General features: G+C 34.2%; 3 protein-coding genes across 5 annotated transcripts; 2 read left to right on the top strand and 1 right to left on the bottom strand.

Moving 5' to 3' along the window:
* The first annotated feature begins 1,636 nt into the window (after window positions 1–1,636).
* On the top strand, window positions 1,637–4,574 carry LOC106625398 (uncharacterized). Of its 3 annotated transcripts, XM_014245217.3 has the most exons (3): window positions 1,638–1,919; window positions 1,976–3,362; window positions 4,485–4,574. In XM_014245217.3, exon 2 carries the CDS (start codon window positions 2,380–2,382, stop codon window positions 3,322–3,324), a length of 945 nt encoding a protein of 314 aa, XP_014100692.2. In that variant the 5' UTR covers window positions 1,638–1,919; window positions 1,976–2,379; the 3' UTR covers window positions 3,325–3,362; window positions 4,485–4,574. The 3 variants fall into 3 exon arrangements, with proteins under 3 accessions (XP_069962387.1, XP_014100692.2, XP_069962386.1); XM_070106286.1 differs by having other exon boundaries at window positions 1,637–3,362; window positions 4,490–4,574; XM_070106285.1 differs by having other exon boundaries at window positions 1,638–3,362.
* Window positions 4,575–4,984: 410 nt separating this feature from the next.
* Window positions 4,985–9,042, top strand: SP555 (SPRY domain-containing SOCS box protein SP555). The gene is made up of 3 exons (XM_036373819.2): window positions 4,985–5,416; window positions 5,813–6,039; window positions 6,103–9,042. Exons 1-3 carry the CDS (start codon window positions 4,990–4,992, stop codon window positions 6,352–6,354), a joined length of 906 nt encoding a protein of 301 aa, XP_036229712.2. The 5' UTR covers window positions 4,985–4,989; the 3' UTR covers window positions 6,355–9,042.
* Window positions 9,043–9,642: 600 nt separating this feature from the next.
* Window positions 9,643–13,246, bottom strand: LOC106625397 (reticulocalbin-2). Its single transcript, XM_070106287.1, has 3 exons — window positions 12,232–13,246; window positions 11,542–11,689; window positions 9,643–10,592 (listed from the first exon to the last, which is right to left on the bottom strand). Exons 1-3 carry the CDS (start codon window positions 12,437–12,439, stop codon window positions 9,938–9,940), a joined length of 1,011 nt encoding a protein of 336 aa, XP_069962388.1. The 5' UTR covers window positions 12,440–13,246; the 3' UTR covers window positions 9,643–9,937.
* Between the last annotated feature and the right edge of the window lie 700 nt (window positions 13,247–13,946).

Here is a 13,946-nt window from a genome sequence, read left to right on the forward strand (position 1 = left end):
ACATATATACTGGGTTCCAGTCCACAAGGGCAGTCACAGGTCACAATTATCATCATCAAATCGGCATCACATGGGAGCCGTATAGTCAATATTAGCGATGACACATGTAGAAAGAGACGCTGAAACACCTCCTCTGCTTATGTCCGTCCTTATCTAGAATTCGGCTTAGATTTCTAGGAGCTTCGCAGTTCAAGGGACTGGATGAAGTATCCGAATTAAATATCGAGTCTCTACTGCGCAAAAAGCTTTAACGTCTTGCACGACGTAAACTTCAGCTGGTATTAAAAATGAACCTCCATCTGGCATTGCATAGGCCTTGTAAGTTCTGGTATGGCGTGAAAGCCAGCCAGAATAACCTAACCTAACCCAACCTTTTCATTGGATGCGAACCGTAAACCGGTAACGTTTTTAGATTTAAGTATGTCTAAATACAGTTGCTAAAAGAAATTCTGCTGTGAAGAGTATTATAGCTTCGGTGTAGATGAAGTTAAAGTTTTTCTTGTTTTGTAATAAAAATATAGATTTGTTTCAAATAAAAACAAGAAAAACGGTAACTTCGGTTGCAGAAGGCTATAATACCAAAAGATTCCTTACAAAAACTTTGATCGGTCAATTTTAATGGAAGCTATATGCAATAGTGACTCGATCTGAACAATTTTTACGAGATCGCATCATTGCCTTAGGCAATAACCCATGCCAAATTTTGTGAAGATATCTCGTCAAATGAAAAAGCCTTCCATACAAGCCCTTTATTCCGATCGTTCAGTTTGTATGACAGCTATATGCTATAGTGGTCCGATAACGGCCAGATTTTTGGACAAAATTTCAAATCGATATCTCGAAAACTGAGCAACTAGTTTGCATATACACAGGCAGACGGACAGACAGACAGGCAGACATGGCTAAACCAACTCAGCTCGTCACGATGATAATTTATATATACACTTTATAGGGTCTCTGACGTTTACTTTTGGGTGTGACCAACTTACCCTGTTTAGAGTATAACTACGAGTACTATTACTATCATATTAGAGCGTGTAGTTTTTACTCTTTCAGCAGAAAAAGAAAGTTCAACGAAGTGAGACTTCGGTATTATATGTTCAATTTTAACAAAAACGAATATTGCCTCACTTTTATATGAATGAACTTAAATATATGTACATGTACATACATACACACCTGCATATAACTAACTGATATCTGTTTCTGATAAACGTGCCAAAAATGCGGGCGACAATATAACTATCGCACGGGCGCTTGCTTGAAGTAAATTTACATATTTATATATACATACTTATATATGTATATATGTTTGTGCAACATTCAACACATCTACAAACGTAATTTAACACATCTAAAAACGTAAATGCTTTAGGGATGAAAGCACGCGAGACACTTGCGCCCTCTCCACGTGCACAAATAGCACGACAACTTTTCGTTTCAAGTGCAATGAATGAACGAAACTAAAGAATGATAAGTTGGGGGAACGCGAAAACCAGTAACAAAACAAAGAATACAATAAAGTTTAATAAAACGGCAAATAGAAGGAAACACACATACTACTAAACAACTTTATATCTGGCAAATATGTACATTTGTAATCTGGCGAGATATTAACTAGTCTAATTGGGGGTGGAAAATACAAAAGGGACTACGGGGAACGTTAGTGGAAACGTCAAACGGGGTTGGATGGACGATTGCATGACAGACTGGAAAATTCGACGCGAAAAGGGGGTTGCTGGGCGGCCTACGCGCACTTGAGCAGTGCAGACGGCTGACAGAAGTCGGGCAAGAATGGAGTAATACAGACGAGCTAACGAACTAAGGAGCGAGTGAGCGCCGAGTCGATAAGTGTTCGTGCAAGAATAATATCAAATGAAAATAGTAAATTCATTGAAAATTTTACATTTAGTTATACAGTAAGTCTTTCGTTTAGTTGAAGTTGAAAAATAAAAGTTCAGTTTCGCGTTTCCAGTACTTCATTCTAATGAAAATATATACAAATGTGCATAAATAAAAAAATCCAATAAGTTAAAAGCACTGAAAAATTGAGTCAAACGTAAAAATCAACCCCAGAAGTTAAGAAAAATTCACCACCACAAATTCGACAAAAAAATCAACACATCCCAGGCTCACCTAAAGTTTACACCGACTGCACTACCACCATCACCAGCAATCAACTCCGCAGACAGTACAAAAATTCAAGAAAACCTTATGTCTGCAGTAACAACAGCAGAGTGCAGTCAGTTGTCAGCGCTGTGGGCTGAAAATTATTCAGTCAGAAATTTCGTTATTCAAAAAATTGATTCTCCACATCGCCACCTCAACAGCTTCTAAGTCGGGTTCGCGTTCTAGTCCGCACGCAAACTTCAATCATATATGATTATCGTTTTGTTATTATTGTTTCAATCACTATGTCTATACTGTCAACGTCTTGTCCTGTATATACACGATCGATGGATCAATCCAAAGAATTCACGTCTACTTAAGGAAGCCGCTGAGACGTCCTCAGCTGCGACACGCAAGCTACTGCTAGAGCAATACCATACTGGATGCTTAGAGACCAACAAACAGCCACGCAAACGAAACAATCTGTCCACATGTAGTGGTGAGCCAGATGGTGCTGGAGGCATTTTAGCTGAGGCTTGTCGTTTTTGCGCTAACAGTCCGCAGGGTTATTGTTGTCATCATTTTCATCTGCAAAAATTGGAAATACAGAAGGCACACAAGAAACAGATACAGCAATCTAGTGGCTACCTATCGATAGAGAATCGACCACGCTTCTGGCAGCCACTCTGCGGCGGCAGCACTTCGACGACGTTGGAGGAAACATGGGCGCAACGACGACAGCAGCGTAAAGTAAGTCGTGAATTAAGGCAAAATTTGAAAAATCGATTGACTGCCACCACTTCACGACAACATCAAACACTACAACAACAAGAGCAGCAGCAAAACTCAATGCAAAAACAATATCAGCTTCAAAGGCAGTATTTGAGGCGACAGCAATATGAGGAGTTCATGAGGGCAAGAAACGCCGGCAACAATAGTAGCAGTAGTAGTTCCAGTAGTGGCAGTCCATTGTGGGATACGTCCACTTCAAATTCATCTAGCGGCTACCAATCACCCTTCGCTTCTGTGTACAATGTAAATGGTTCGCTCTCTGATATCGATACTACGGACTCTGGTCTAGCGACCTCTATAGAAAGTGTTGCATATTATGGTGTTGAGGAACCGGTATCTGTCGAAGAATTGTCCCCAAGTTTAGCTGTAGAACTAGAACTAGCAACAGCAAAGACATCCACAATAACAACAACCTACCTTTAAATGACATAACAAAACAAAAAAAAAAACATAAAATACGGGTGAGTAAGTGCGCACATACATACGTACATACATACCTATATGTATAGGAATGTACATAATATTTGTCTTCCACTATGACATTTTCGAGAAGGAGAATATGCTGGAATGATTTTGATTTGTTTTTGTCTTAACCCAAAAATATTTATTAACATTTGCTTCTGCAAGAAGTTCAATTTGCCCTGTTCCTTGGTGCCATTTCACCGTTACGATGGAATACGTTCCACATCTCCAATGTTGCTTTAACATTTTTATGTTTTGAATGCTTTTGAAATAATATCAGAGCATAAAGACAGTACGTTTTTTTCGGAGTAGTTCTTAAGAAGCAGTCGCCGAAGTATGTAAGACATGTACAGATCCAGGTTTCGATCCCAGTTCCGGCCAACAACGAAAATCTCGATCTAACCCTGCATAATAATATGAGAAGCAGCAGAACTAATTACTGACCCTTGTTTTCGATAAATTCTCAATTTTTCCCAAATATATTGTGAGAGCCAAGTATAGGCTGAAATCGGTATGATTGTTTCCGAATTTATAAATTTCTTACTGACAATTTCACGATAACCAATTCTGTTAATAATACGAGTATAGTTAAGTAGTTATGTATTGTTCTAAAGCATACTTTTAAGGACCTTTGAGTCTATTTACACCTGTTCTAGAAAAAAAGTGAGTTCCGGCACTTCATTTGCTTTTCTCCTGGCTCTAGAAAATTATCCAAATTTCTAGGCTTTAAAACCCCAAAAATTTGACTACTCGTACATCCTAGACGACATCGTTCCATATTTACTTCTCGGACCTTAAAACGGTTTTAAAGAATGATTCTTTGTTTGATTATGTTGAAGATGGCGCACCCATGCAAACTTCTCCGCAGCAAAAAATCGTGCTCGGGTATAAAAATCTGATAAAACCCAGCAAATAATTTTCATTATTTGAGCACACCAATTATTTTCCATCAACGAAAATACACTTTTTTGTATGTATAGGTGAATGTACGAATGAATGAAATATTTTTGTTTCCTCAAAATCGTATTTGTCGGTTTTTTTATTTTGTTTACTCGTATTCTGCAAAATATTTTAGTAATCATTTTTAGTAAATATATTTTATAACCTTTCTCACTTTCTAGTGTAGTATCTAGTTAAACAACACATATTAGCAGTTAACCGGCAACAAGCGAACAGAGGGAATTGAAAATATCGACAACCAAGAAGACGCAACAACACAAAAGGGTTCTCAAACAAAGGACTTGTACCGAGTGGGTCAAACGTGTAAGATGTGATAGCGGTGATTCTAGATGAATGTATATGTAACTAAACGTTTACCGTTATACAGGTGCAGGCGAACGAAGCAAAGTGCTTTTGCAGGTGTGTAGAATACGAAACAACCGGAAGTGACCTTCTTTTCGTCAGACAACAGTGACTAGACTACTTAAATGTCAGAAAAACAAAAACGCATTCCGCTTGCAGGGTTCTTGATTTCGAGAATCTAAACTGTCAAGTAGTGACCTTAGTAGTAACAGTAGAACACTACAAAAGTGCTACGTGGCACTGAAATCGATTGTTCTTAAATTCAACAATTTAATCACAATCATCTTGACGTACATACATAAGTTGTAACGTGAAAGAAAAAAAATGTCCTCGGATGACGACAATAATTCGTTAAACTCATCAGCCCAATTGGACGCAAGGATTAACGAACCGTTAAGTGGCACATCAACACCGACGCTGATTTCGTCGACGGCCAACACAAATGCGGGTAATGCAAGTGCTAGTGGCGGAAGTGGAAGTTCTTCTCAATTGGTGAGACGTAAGAAAGTCATGCCGCTGGAGCATGGCTGCGAGGACAATTGGACGTGGAGTAAACGGCATCGTTCGAAGGAAATAGTACTGAGTGGTCTCAATAATCGCACAGTTCATTTTCACCCGAATTGGAGTAAAGGAACGGCGGGTGTACAGGGCAAGCGTCCGCTGAATAATGGCCGCTTCTATTGGGAATTACATGTATCACAGCGTGTCTTCGGAACTAGTATTATGTTTGGTATCGGCACAAAACAAGCACGTAAGCATTATACCGACATTCCCATGACCCCAAAATAGTACTCTCAAATCGTTAGTTTAAATCTCATCAGAAGTCAATTCCACAATTTTGTTTTTAATACATTAATACGGCGGCTAGATTATGTGCAACAGCCTTAAGCTAAAGTCATCCGAATTTGCATATAAAGCTTCACATTCCACATTCGAAGAGGGCTATAAGCTGTTAGAACCCTAATTGGTTCCAATTATATCCAAGTAGTACATTATGTATACTACAATATATTTAATATTTGACGCTCGATCTTCAGTTCATTACAGAGCTTTAAGGGCGTTTTTCTCTTCAATATTCTGTTGTTAAATTTCGGTTGTTTTCCTATACATAATTGTACAAACTATTCACGTATTTCGAACATTGCAGGACTTCACGCCAACTCCTTTCGCAATATGCTCGGTGAAAATGAACATGGCTGGGGTCTATCGCACAAGGGTGTGCTGTGGCACAAAGGTGTAGCGCTATTGTACACTAAACGTTTCAAAGAAAATCATCCCACAGTTATAGGCGTGCTCTTTGATGGCATCGAGGGTACGCTCAGCTATTACAAAGATGGCAAATGTTTGGGAGTAGCTTTTAGAGGTTTAGATAAGGTAAGTAAGTATTATTAATTTGATTGGATTTAAATATCTATACACATATATTAATCAATACAGATCAAGGAACCGCTATATCCGATTGTCTGTTCGACTGCTGCGAAAACTGAAATGACTCTCAAATGTACGCGACGGGATTTTGTAAATCTTCAAGATCGTTGTCGCGCCGAAATTATTAAGCACGTCAAAACGAGAGAGGATTTGGTGAAATTGAAATTGCCGCCACTCATCACACAATATTTGAGCGAAGTGGTGAACGATATGGCACCACTGCGCCAAGTCGACAACTACGACATTTTATGCGATTTTTAAATTGTAGCAACTGACACCGCGTAAGTGGGATTTGGAGTAATATAATACTATACGGGCGGTGGTACTAACATGTGTGTGTGAATTTGTGTGTGTGTGTGTGTATTTACAAATTAAATATTGTAACTATAGTTTATAATTATACCTATGTACGTCGTTTTTTTGCTAGAACATTTGAAAGAATTTTTAAAACTGCTTCAAATAAGTCTTATTAGAATATGAGCAATCGGCAATATTATTACGTATAAAATATATGAGAACAGGCTGCAGTCACACTAACACGATATATAATGATAGAATATCGCACAGGGAGTAAGATCATTGGCAAAAATTTCAAATTCACATACAAGTGAAAGACAAAGTTACGAAGACCAGCGGTAGTTTAAGAGAACGCAACCTGGTACACCATCATCTCATTCGAGAGCATTTTCTTGTTAGTAGCATCTCCAGCCTTGTAACGTTTAGCTACTTGTACGGCTCGGACTACCTAATTGGTTAGCGATAAAACGGCGTTTATTATCACTTTTCTACTTTGAAGCACAAAGCTCAACGAAGAAAAGCGTAAATAAATTGTCAGTGCATAATTTAAGGCGCATTCAGTAATTTTTCTAAATTGTTAAAATTATTTTAATGATTAAAATTTGAGTTTGACTTTGATTTTAATTAATTTCTAAAGCGAAATATTGTTTGAAAAACTGAAGAATAAGAACTTTTCACAAATATATTATAAATCTTAGTGCATAATTTTATAATCCGTGAAGTTCGTCGTGCCATACTAAGCTCACGCATACTCGTACATAGCAAGATATATACAATTACGAGTATTTCTTATATACTTGTATAGGCAAATCTGTAATTTCAGTTGTTTCGAGTATATGGTAAATTCGATACTGAAACACACACATACAAATGAGCAGGGAAATGTCGAGTAAACTTGTTTATTAAAGATTGTGTATTGTAAAGTCTACAAATTGTATACAAACGTGGGCATGTACATATATTTGAAGCTTATAAATAAAAGCTAGTCACTATAAATAAATATTAGGTGTAAACAAAAACAATAATTAGGCTTGCATTTATTAAAAAAAAACTTAGGAAAACTTGAGTGCAAACGAAAGAAATTGGCACGAAGGAAAGAATGACTCATAAGCGTTTGACGAAAAAAAAAACATATTTCAAATTAATCAAAAAAAATATATGCATAGGTATATAGTAAAATTTAATCTATAAAAGATATAATTTTTTATATTTAATATGTATACATACATATATTATATATATGTTTTTTTATATTTTATATATACAAATATATTATTTTATATTTTATATATACAAATATATTATTTTATATTTTATATATGTATATCTTAATCACTTAAGAATGTTCTAAGTTGAATTATTCAATCATTTCCATTGCTTTTAGTAGGTATTATTATTCTAATAATTTCTTCTTTTTTTTATTTCATTTTTGTTTTTTTTTAGATTGGTTATAATAAAATTTGGAATCGATTTCCGACAAAAAATATATATTTATACCCAGGGTATATTAAGTTTTCCACGAAGTTTGTAACACACAGAAGAAAACTTTGGAGACTATTAAATATATATTATATATGGATAAGTGATCAGCCTGACGAGTTGTGTCGATTTATGCATGTCCGTCTGTATATACTGTATATACGCAAGCTAGTTCCTCAGTTTTTGAGATATCGATCTGAAATTTTGCACACGTTTTCTTCTCAAGAAACTGCTCATGTGTCGGCCCCTTATATGGTACCCCTATAGCATAGAGCTGCCATACAAACTGAACGATCAAGGCCAAAACTTTTGATTTTAACAAGGTATCTCCACGAAATTTGACATGAATTATTGCCCAAGGCAACAGTACAATCTCCAAAAATAGTTTTAGATCAGATCACTATAACATATAGCCGTCATACAAACTGACCGATCAAAATCAAATTCTTGTATGGAAACTTTTTTATTGGTGAAGGCCATTACAGCTTCGGTGCAACCGAAGTTAACGTTTTTTCTGGTTTTACTAGAAATTGATATTTGCAAATTAATGTGAAAGCATATCGATTACTTTCTTATAGCTGACGTTTGTATGCTTGTTCCATATAAATAAACTTAAATTAATTAATTCAAAAATACAAAGGCCTATTCGGTGCAATATTGTGATAACTTGTAAGATCGTATTAATATATATTTGCATTGCGATTAATAAAGTTTTAATGTTTACAAAGTGTGTATGGATATTTAAAGCTAAAATAAATTATGTTTAAGTAAATAAATATAGAACACTTTACCCTGTCCTTTCTTTGTGATCAGTTTGCTTTACAAACGAAAATTTCATTTCTTATGGAATATCTCTGTTACAAAGTTGCTTTTTAATTCGTTCGTTTTCAGTTCAAATCTTTTTCCGCACATCTAAAAATAAAGTTAGAACGTTTTGCAAATGTGCAAGGCTTTAATGTTGAAAAATGTAAATTACCGGAAGTAAAATGGGTGAATTCTAGTCACGAAAATTGTTGCACTGCTTGCGCAAAAATAAAAACGCCATCGGCAGTCAGCAATTTTAGAAAATAGTTGTAATTAGTTAAGTTATTTGTTCAAATGTGAAAAATATTCAACAACACGCATTATAAAGCTATTAATGTCTAATAAAGAACAATATGTGTGTCTAAATAAGCGGGAAAACATCTTAATTGTATTGAATGCATCCAGGTGGGTACTAAGGAAAATATATTTATTATTAGATTGAAAATAATAAACATGAGTCAATATAAGGTTGTGTTGTTGTGTCGATAGAATCTGTGCTTCATACACAATCTAGAATGTCTGATCATTGCAAACTTAGTTCCATTGGCTCTTTATCACTACCACAGCTATGTTTTCTTCATGACATATTTGTTACCAATATTGTGAGCTGACTTAACCTATATTTCTAAAACAAAGAATTTGTATACCCTGAACAGGATATACTTGTATTAAGTTTGGAACACCCAGAAGGGATCGGCGGAGGCCTTATAAAGTATATATATAAATGATCAGCGTGACGAGCTGAGTCGATTTAGCCATGTCCGTCTGTATATACACGAACTAGTCCCTCCAAATCTCCGAAGATATTGTTCGGATCGGACCACTACAGCATATAGCTGCCGTACAAACTGAACGATCAGATCTTTTTATACACTTTTATGCTGCAAAAAATGCGTCTGTGAAGGGTTTTATAGCTTTTATGTAACCGAAGTTAATATTTTTTCTTGTTTTTATAATTAAAACGCAATATACAATAGTAGTGGTGGTAAATTTATTGATTCTTATTACTGTACAATAAATAATTAGAAAATTCTATTTTATATACAAATAGGCGGAGGAACATTAAGAAATAATAAAAACTACACTAAGCCTGGGTATATAAATATATACATATGTGTATAATTAATAATAATTGTGTATATAAATTTCTAAACGAAAATCTAAAACACAATTTGCTATTGTACGTTTAGACAAGCGTTTGGAGTCGCAAAATAATATGGCATTAAACGCAAATTTGATTAAAACCGTTGTTTAATTTGTCCGCTTATAGCTCGTCAAGGAAATGGTTTATATTCTGTAAATGATCGCCATAATCCGTAGCTTCACTACCGACGAATGTATCGTAATTGTTTAGTATTTCCAAATAGCTTAAGCGATCATCATGATCTTCATCTGTCGATACAAATAAATGATCGACCTCATCTGCAGCTATAGCCTCGCTATTTGGCACCACCCAGTTGAGTACTTCATTACCGGTTAGTAGACCATCTTCATTCTCATCCAAGTGATCGAAACGATCTTTTTCTTCAACTAACCATTCGCGGCTACGATCTTGCCCTGCATTGCCAATGTATTCTGCATAATCTATTTCACCATTATGGTTGGTATCTTTCTCACGCAGCGTGTGTTCCAATACGATTGGCAACATTTCTGGATGTTCTTCTGGTGAATAAAAAAGCACATATTCTTTTGCGTCCAATGCGCCATCTTTATTCAAATCTGCCGCATTGAATAGCTCCTTATCTGATTTAATCATTTCTTTCTCTTCATCGTAGCTATCAAAATCAATTAATTCCTTTTTTTCGTCTTCATTTTCCATTTCGAAAGTATCTTTCAGATATTCCTTCCATGTGACCTTTCCATCACCATCCACATCGATTTCTTCTAAGCGATCTGCTGCTTCCTCTTCACCAAGTTTTCTGTTTTTATTTTAGGAATGGATATTATTAGATGTTATATTGAAGGTATTACATTTGTTTTTAGATATATTGAAATTTTTGTTAGTTTTGAAACAATTTGCAATTAAAGTAATTGAGTGCCGTAATTTAAGTCTAACAGCATTAATAATATCATTCATATATTCACATACATACATGGGATTTGGCGTAGCCACAATTTCTAAAAAAATATTTTTTTTCTGCATTTTCTTAAAGTATAATAACTAAGAAGTATTCTCTAAAAATTTGAAGTAAATCCGACACATATTTTTTTAGTTATTCGATAATTAGCACTAGATAACTAATTTTTTCGTCCGATTGATTTTAGACGAGTCTCCACGGATTAGTGATGGTCACCGCAAGGAGCTTCGGTTGGAACTGGACCAATGCAAATATCCATTACTTTTCAAATTATCAATTTTTTTTTTAATTTCTGTCAATACATGTCGAAACCTTATTTTGTGATTCTATAATATTACATCTATAAAATAAAATAATTTTCGGGCAAAAAGAATCTTTAAAATTGTAATTTTTTTATGTCTCTGACCACACCTACCCCATAAGTAATGAATAAAGGAATATTGTTAAAAGCAGTTGAGAGCTTAGAAAGCTTTTAACAAATAACTAATACATAAGTAGTATTAAGCCCGCTGATCTATGTACACGTGCAACTATATGTATGTATATAACCATTTATATTATATGTGCAGTTGTATGTACCTCTATTAAAGTAGGATTAGGGCAACGACATTTCAGTGAGGTCGATATACCTACATATATGCTATGTAAATTATGTAAGTTAATTTGAATTTTTACCGGCAAGCGGAAGCTACGAGCACGTGATATTCGTGATATATTAATATTTAAAGTTAGTGATTTTTTAGAATAGAATGAAGATAATGAAAGCATTAATCAACAACATAAAACTCACTTAAAAGACCTTAAAATCCAAGCTTTTAGCTCATGACGCTCAACAAAGCCATCCTTATTTAAATCCATTAACTTTATAAGTACAAGCAATCGCTTTTTGGATTCCTCGGGTGTAAGTTTGTCAAATTCCTTTGCTTCTTTTAGGCTGCCTGAAAGAGGAATGTGAAAAATACGATATATACATAATATTGTATTTAGTAAAATTAAAATTCTAAAGAATTCTATCTCTTTGATTACTTCTATAACATGTTTGTGCATAAATAAGACGGAAATAATAGAAACGCACGTGTATAAACAATTGACACGTCCCTCAAAACATTAGTAATGCCAACAGCATTAAAACAGCAATCGTTGAGAATTATAGAAAGCTAATGTATTTAAAGACTTCCCCAAGCCAGCAAGTTGTTTTTTTTTTCATATTTATAATTTTTATTTGTCATGTTTACTATTTATTATAAGATTTTATATTTTAAAAAATTTTATTTAAAGGCATTCTAAAATTTTTAAGGCACTTTATATGCTTTTATGTCTCCATTACTAGCAGAATATTTAATGGTATGATATTTTTAAAAAAATTGGTTAAGAGCTAATATTATGTTTTTAATAACATTGAAGTAAATATTTAGAAAAATACTTGTTTCGATTTGATTATTTAAAAAATTTCAACTATGAAAATAGAATTTCCACTCACCTATTATTGATTCATGGTCAAATTCCACATTATGGTCTCCGTTTTCATGATGGTGTGCATCACGTCCAGCATATATTCCATCCTTAAGCCGTTCTTTACTATTATGTTTTTCGTGTTTATGAGCGTGTGCAACCCCTGCATACGCAGGTATAGTGTTAACGACTAGCACAAAGGCTAGCAACCAAAAGAAAATTCCTAGGTGCGACATTTTTTGATATGAATTTCACTTTAAATGTTCTTGTAGAACAAGGTCTTTGCCACTTGTGTGTGCGACTGTTGTTTTGTCTGTAGAATTTATATACACTGGGCCTATTGAGTACAAGGAATTTGGCTTCGTCACCACTTTGAAAATGAAATACTTGAGATTTTTATATTGGCAATATGGTTCTTTCAAGGTGCTGGTATTAAGAACTATTCTCTTTGATTTATATATTCACTTTGTAAACTTTATTTCTATTATTTTCAAGATTAATACCACACGGTAAATTTGCAAACAAATGTCAAGTGCTCTCAATTGCCCGCTACAGCTGCTGATCGCTCATCAACTGGGAGCATATGTTATATATTGAAATTAGGGAGCGTGTATCTATGTATATAGAAATTTATGTAACTATTTGCGAGCTACCGGCGATAATGCTCTTCGACGAAAAACTTAGTTAAGACTAAAATGTTGTTTTATTTTATTAATATATATTTTCTATTGTCGCTCTTCATACTACAGCATCCTGTAGGTATATAATATAAATAATAACATTTGTGTGTATGTACATATGTATGTATATAAAACTGCTCTGCTAATTTTCCAACACCATTGGATATTGTAGTTTCAATCAAAATTTTGTCAACAGATTTGATAAAAATATCTTACAATTTATTGTTACTTTATTGATTGATAGAAGAACCGTTCACTTGATGAAAATTTGGTAATTTTAACCAAATTTTTACACAATACTTATTTTATTTAAGTTTTCTTGGGTATTTTCGATCCATTTGACTTAGCTATCTGTTTGTTTATATACGAAAACATGAGCAAAAAGAATGGAATAAACACATTAATCGGAAGGCTATACAGACAACACCAGGGATGTTTAGCCTCTTATAATTTTTATCGAAAAAATATTGCTGAGTTAAAATTTATCTTATATAACATTTATTTAAATCTCTTTAATAAGAAAAAAATTTAAATATTTATTAATAGAACAATGAATATCCAACAAACTTTTCAATATATGACCATAAAACCCTTCATTATATCGAAGCTTTTCTACTTACAACTTTCTATTTTCAGTTAACCATCAATTTTATCGAGAATAATATGTTATGTTTACCAAATTATCAGGTCTTAGAGGTTTCACGAATTTTGGCTGCCAGTTTTACAATAAAGACCAACCCGTTAATTATTCGGAGTACGAATTAATTACGGTATATGCCAATAACTTAAAATTTCAATCGTTCTATCTTGCACAAAACTGGAACCAATTATTATCGCTTGCAATTACATCTTTATCCTTGCAATAGCAACACTGCGTATGGAGTTTTCCTTTACGGGGTGTCTCAGCAGGAAATAGATGATGTTAAGAAATGACGGTAGCAATATTGCCAATAAAGACTTCATATTGCTTATGTTTATATAATATGTGGGCATCATTCTTAACTAATCTCTTTCATCTTTTCATAAAATTATTTAATTTCAAGAATTTTAATTGCTTGCCATG

The sequence above is a fragment of the Bactrocera oleae genome, chromosome 3 (assembly GCF_042242935.1).
Source record: "Bactrocera oleae isolate idBacOlea1 chromosome 3, idBacOlea1, whole genome shotgun sequence".
Classification (NCBI taxonomy): Eukaryota; Metazoa; Arthropoda; class Insecta; order Diptera; family Tephritidae; genus Bactrocera; species Bactrocera oleae.

Bases quoted from the DNA above. Each gene is read 5' to 3' on its own strand.
- SP555 (XM_036373819.2), top strand. From the start codon at position 4,990: ATGTCCTCGGATGACGACAATAATTCGTTAAACTCATCAGCCCAATTG. The intron at 5,417-5,812 runs GTAAGCATTATA...CGAACATTGCAG, and splicing joins TATCGGCACAAAACAAGCAC to GACTTCACGCCAACTCCTTT. The intron at 6,040-6,102 runs GTAAGTAAGTAT...TAATCAATACAG, and splicing joins CTTTTAGAGGTTTAGATAAG to ATCAAGGAACCGCTATATCC.
- LOC106625397 (XM_070106287.1), bottom strand. From the start codon at position 12,439: ATGTCGCACCTAGGAATTTTCTTTTGGTTGCTAGCCTTTGTGCTAGTC. The intron at 11,690-12,231 runs GTGAGTGGAAAT...TTCCTCTTTCAG, and splicing joins TGACCATGAATCAATAATAG to GCAGCCTAAAAGAAGCAAAG. The intron at 10,593-11,541 runs GTGAGTTTTATG...AAATAAAAACAG, and splicing joins TGGATTTTAAGGTCTTTTAA to AAAACTTGGTGAAGAGGAAG.
- LOC106625398 (XM_070106286.1), top strand. From the start codon at position 2,380: ATGATTATCGTTTTGTTATTATTGTTTCAATCACTATGTCTATACTGT.